We start from the raw sequence: 5049 nt of genomic DNA, 5'->3' as shown, positions 1-5049 counted from the left end.
GCTCAAGATTTGTTTTGTTTGGGTTTTTTTTTTTTTTGGGGGGGGGGGGGGGGGGGGGGGGGGGGGGGGGGTTGCCTTACCCAAACTACGCTTTTTGTTATGTTTTGTGATCATTGTGATCTATTCGGTCAAAGACTACAAGAGGAGATTTGAATTTAAGTACAAATTTATGAATGCTCGGGTGGATAGATGGGGTCATGATAGCTCAGTTGGTAGAGCACTCGCTTTACATGCAAAGGTACCGAGATCGATCCCGGGTGAAGTCGAGATTGCAACTGGGTCTCTTTGATCTGGCGGAAAGAACTATGCGATCGATTAGCGCCCTATCCAAAGCATAGCAAGCAATTAATTGCTATTGTCTGTTTTGTGCAATAGAAACTTGGATAAACTCCGCTCTGTATGCTCTGAAGAACTATTTTCAATCAGTTTTTTTCTTTTTTTTTTTAAATTTTCCACACCTTATATTCTACTCTAAATTATCAGTCAAGAAGCAGACAATATTATAAGAAAATTCAGAAATATTTAAAAAAAAAAAAAACGATTTGAGGATAAACGACGCATATTTATTGATTTCACAGTACAAAAACATTCTTCTAGATTGTAATACACGCGTGGTACAGGAAAAACACATTACTTTCACGGGAAAACAACATTATATAAAGTATAAATAGACTAGTAATGATTTACTGATATTATAGTGAGCAATATTATAGTGATGCTGGCTTCATGAAGTAACATATGTACAAAATAATATAATAAACAAAGCATGTATTTTCAGCTGTTATGATCATTCCAATTTTTTAAGATTGTGGATTTGAATATGATATTTAGATTCCAGACTTAAAATATAAAATTTTGGATAATTTAATTAGAAAAAGGCCTTTGATAAATAGTAGCTATAATCATTTAGATATAATAATATTAGATTAAGTGACATTTTATGTCAGAACATTGTTGATTCTATCTTCAATGACATATTATCAAGTGTCAATTGATTGAATATGTACAATTATATCATTGACAACCTTCTGGTTTAGACGGGTTTGCAGTTGGTTGGTGGAATGAAGACGGCTGGGTCGGGGATGCCAGCAGTGATATCGAAGAAACTGTAGGAAGAGAATGAAATAATGTTTAATATAACCGTTTTACTGGTTTTTGTTATGGACTGAAGAAGGGTTTTGACTCCTAAACGTTCAGTGTTTAGCATTTTGTTCATTTTTAAAGCTGTTATATTCATTTTCCCTACATTATTTTTTAAAGTCCAAAGTGGTTTCCAGATATGTGGGAAGATGCAGTTGTTAGGGAAAATCCTACTGTTGTTAGGGAAGAAGAAGACGAAGAAGAAGAAGAAGAAGAAGAAGAAGAAGAAGAAGAAGAAGAAGAAGAAGAAGAAGAAGAAGAAGAAGAAGAAGAAGAAGAAGAAGAAGAAGAAGAAGAAGAAGAAGAAGAAGAAGAAGAAGAAGAAGAAGAAGAAGAAGAAGAATGAGGAGGAGGAGGAGGAGGAGGAGGAGGAGGAATTTTGATTTGACAATTGTTTTTCATTTGATTCACCCTAATATTAGGTGAAAGCGGTTATCACAGATTGTGTCACTGAGTTGTAACCAACATGGTGAATACTTTTAAGAGGACAGCACACATGTAAACGCTTTTTTAGGGCTCGATGATTTCTAGGATTGAACAAAACTCACAAAATCACACAATAAAATCATTTTTAAAACAAGCCAACACCGAGATGCCAGTCGCGTGTGGAAAGGTCATTGTAATTTTTCTTTGTCCACAAACTAAGGGACTGAATTTGGTATATAAAGCATTCACTCTATAGGGAATGAGATTAGCGGAAGAGTAGCGTCCCTTGATTGGACGTCACCCATAGTCTGTGACGTCACCGGCGGAAAAGTTATTAGAGAGAGAACGTCATGTTGGTTGTGCGCATGCGTCTCTCGTCCTCTCCGCGATAATACAAGATTGTAAGAACAGGTCATAAATTACTCTTTTTTTTAGTGTCTTTGTTTAATAGATATAGATAGTACTTACTGTGTTGATACGTATCCGGTCCTGTTGCTGAAGAATCCAGTGTGGACAGGGACGCAGTCTGGTGTTGTAACTTCGGCATAGTATTCACCTGAATCAATCGGATTACATGGGAATAGTATTAAAACGAATAAAGTCGTAATTGGATTCAATAGTCTGATGTCACGTCGCTCAGCAACGGCGGCCATCGTGGTTCTAAACAAAGAAAATCATTACTTTTTATTCTTCATGCTGGCTAGAACTTTTCATATGTCTTGTGATCAGAATGTGTAAAAGTCAAAACATGAACAGATTTATATTTTTTTTCTCCTCTGGATACGCTTTTATGCTCGTCGGAGAAATATTTCATAAGGGCGTTCGCCATCGCGATAGTTTAGGGCCAGTTACTAAGTTACCATGCGTCATTACGAGGGAAGTGATGTTACGACTGTTGAAGCGTATTCTTCCTCGCCTATTAGATAAAATAAGTTTGTATAATGAATGGGAGCGATCTATAGTAATGTTTTCGTCCAACCTAGTCATCGATCACATGGTTTGTTGCTGTACATAGATTATTGGACTTTTCTCAATAAATGTAAACACGCTGCTTTGTTTATGACAGTTGTAAACATACCCTTGGGTCATGTTGAGCAAAATGGCCAATTGTGACGTTGGATATTTTTCTCAAACTGTGAACACTTTTCACTATGTGGGTCATTTTGAGCATAAGTTGCAATGTGACCAATGACCTCGTGCACATGGAAATGTAATATAGATAATCCCCATTCAGATCCGATAATTTCACATGTGAGAAAAAAAAGTACTCAAATCTTAGGAACAAAACAAAATATTATATCGTGACATATTTCATATATATCATATGCCTTTATATCATTACTATTTGAGTTAAATCCCGAATCTTAAAAGATGGTAAGAATCTTTTATATGCAAAATGCAGACTTTTTTAAACATAACATGTATCTGACAAACATGGGCGTCTTGGAAATGAGCAATAGTATAAATGGATAGTGAGTAGATGGGGAAAGAATTATCTTAAAAGTTAAACTATGGATCACGTCCGTTTGTAAAGTTCTTTAAATGCATCAGCCCATGCGACTCGTGTTGGATTGACTTGCCTGGCTATAATCAGTGGCAGATATAGAAATAGTGGTAGTACAAAAAGGTCGTCTAACAGACGACTCGAATTTAAGAAATGAAAATTATTTTCCATTCACTGCAAACCCATTGAGCGTGTTGAAATCGAGTGGTGTCATTTTATTTAGAGGGCAGTGGGAACTGCCTGAAGCCTGGGATCGTGAAAATACAATGGAAAGGATTCGGATGGGAACGGTACAGACAATGGACGTTTCGGGTTCAAGCCCTTCGTCAGCACAACAATAAGCAATAATTGTGGTTGGAAACACAAAAGAGTACGGAGGCTATAATTTATGCTCCGTTTTATTTGATTTGTCGTCCACGTTCCTTTGTTTATTGTTGTGCTGACGAAGGGTTTGTACCCGAAACGTCTATTGTCAGTACCGTTCCCATCCGAAGCCTTTCATTTTCACATTTTCGTTTGTCTTTTTTATTTATATCATTTGGTATGATATGAAATCTGACCAGAGAGTTTTATGATATTTCCATTTCTTTCCTTTTTTTTTTCAATTGTATTCCTTTTGATTTGTTTGTTTGGCTCTCTCTCTCTCTCTCTCTCTCTCTCTCTCACACACACACACACACACTCTCTCTCTCTCTCTCTCTCTCTCTCTCTCTCTCTCTCTCTCTCTCTCTCTCTCTCTCTCTCTCTCTTTTCTTGATATTCTAATTAATTTCCTCACCTCCGTCAGCCTCCCGACTCTTGCCGTCAAACACGATGATGGTAGCGTGCTCGTTAGGGATGTTGACGGGGCCCACATTAGCGGTACCCACGTAGTTGGCGTTAGGTGGGACCCCGAATGTGATGAAGGGACGAGTCAAGGCGCCCACTGTGCAGTTCTTGTTTTTCAGGTCAATGGTGTACTCTTTGTTCTGGTGAGTGGAATGAAAAAAAAACAACAACAAAAAACATGACAGGTCAAAATATTATGCTCTTTGTCTTTTTAATATCTCAAAGGACACGTAACACTGTCAATGCTCATTTTTTTAAAAGTCTTGTCAAAAAAAAAACTCTCAAACATGTGACTTCCTTGAAGTCTCAGATTTGAGAGTTTTTGAGAGGATGAGGGTCATTTTTATCAACTGATAATTGAAGAACGAGATTTCTAGTCAAACTTTTTATAATGTGTTTACTTTTAGTTGTGTGTGTGTGTGTGTGTATGTGTGTGTGTTGATTATGTGTGTGTGTGTGGGGGGGGGGGGTTATCTTTTTGTTTGTTTTTTTTTTTGGTTTTGTTTTGTTTTGTTTTTGTCGTTGCTGTTGCTTTCAGAATACGTCAATGTTTGACTAATGTTGGTTGGGTTGTTTTTTTTTCGGAGCTCTCAAAAAAAAAACAGCAGTAACTGGGTTGCTGGATTCGTTAATATCTGGTGGAAATTTATTTTTGATAGATCAGCGTCTTATCCAACGTGTAACATCCAATAATTACTATCAAGCAGTATAGTAGAAAGAAAAGCTCCGATATCATAATCCATATGGTTCTTTAACGATTAAATCCACAAAAATTCTAGAGCAAAAAATAATGAGCAAAGTAAGAGGTTATTTTTTAAGAGTACATTAATCCATTAAAATCATTTTTCAGATATTATTTGGGGATGATTGAGAAAAGTCTTTTAGTCAAATAATGGCTTAAATTAATATTATGTGGAGAATAATTGTAAAGCATTTTGTGTTTGAAGTAGTAGAGTAACAACTATGGAGCGGATCCAGGGATTAAAATTGGCATGAGGCAAGTTTGAAAGGGAGTTGAAGTGTTTGGGGCAATGTCTTCAAGACAATAATTAAACGAAAATTGGTAATGACGAGTATGAGTTGACCAACGAAAATCTAACATTCTCTCTCTCTCTCTCTCTCTCTCTCTCTCTCTCTCTCTCTCTCTCTCT

The 5049-nt window shown here is 36.6% G+C and overlaps 1 protein-coding gene across 1 annotated transcript in view; it reads right to left on the bottom strand.

Annotated features, from left to right (window-relative positions):
- Positions 1–541: 541 nt before the first annotated feature.
- Positions 542–5049, bottom strand: part of LOC144963040 (mammalian ependymin-related protein 1-like) — an 11877-nt gene continuing 7369 nt past the window's right edge. Inside the window, exons 4-6 of the mRNA XM_078896647.1 lie at positions 3849–4038; positions 2035–2122; positions 542–1106 (exon numbers count right to left, since the gene is read on the bottom strand). Of these exons, the coding sequence (XP_078752773.1) occupies positions 1034–1106; positions 2035–2122; positions 3849–4038 (351 nt within the window). The 3' untranslated portion in view covers positions 542–1033. The remainder of the gene's footprint in view (positions 1107–2034; positions 2123–3848; positions 4039–5049) is intronic.

This window comes from Berghia stephanieae, chromosome 1 (genome assembly GCF_034508935.2).
Source record: "Berghia stephanieae isolate SIO BIC M18660-M18661 chromosome 1, UCSD_Bste_1.3, whole genome shotgun sequence".
Lineage (NCBI taxonomy): Eukaryota > Metazoa > Mollusca > Gastropoda > Nudibranchia > Aeolidiidae > Berghia > Berghia stephanieae.
The sequence above is the reverse complement of the archived record's forward strand: the minus strand, read 5'-3'. Positions and strand labels throughout refer to the sequence as shown.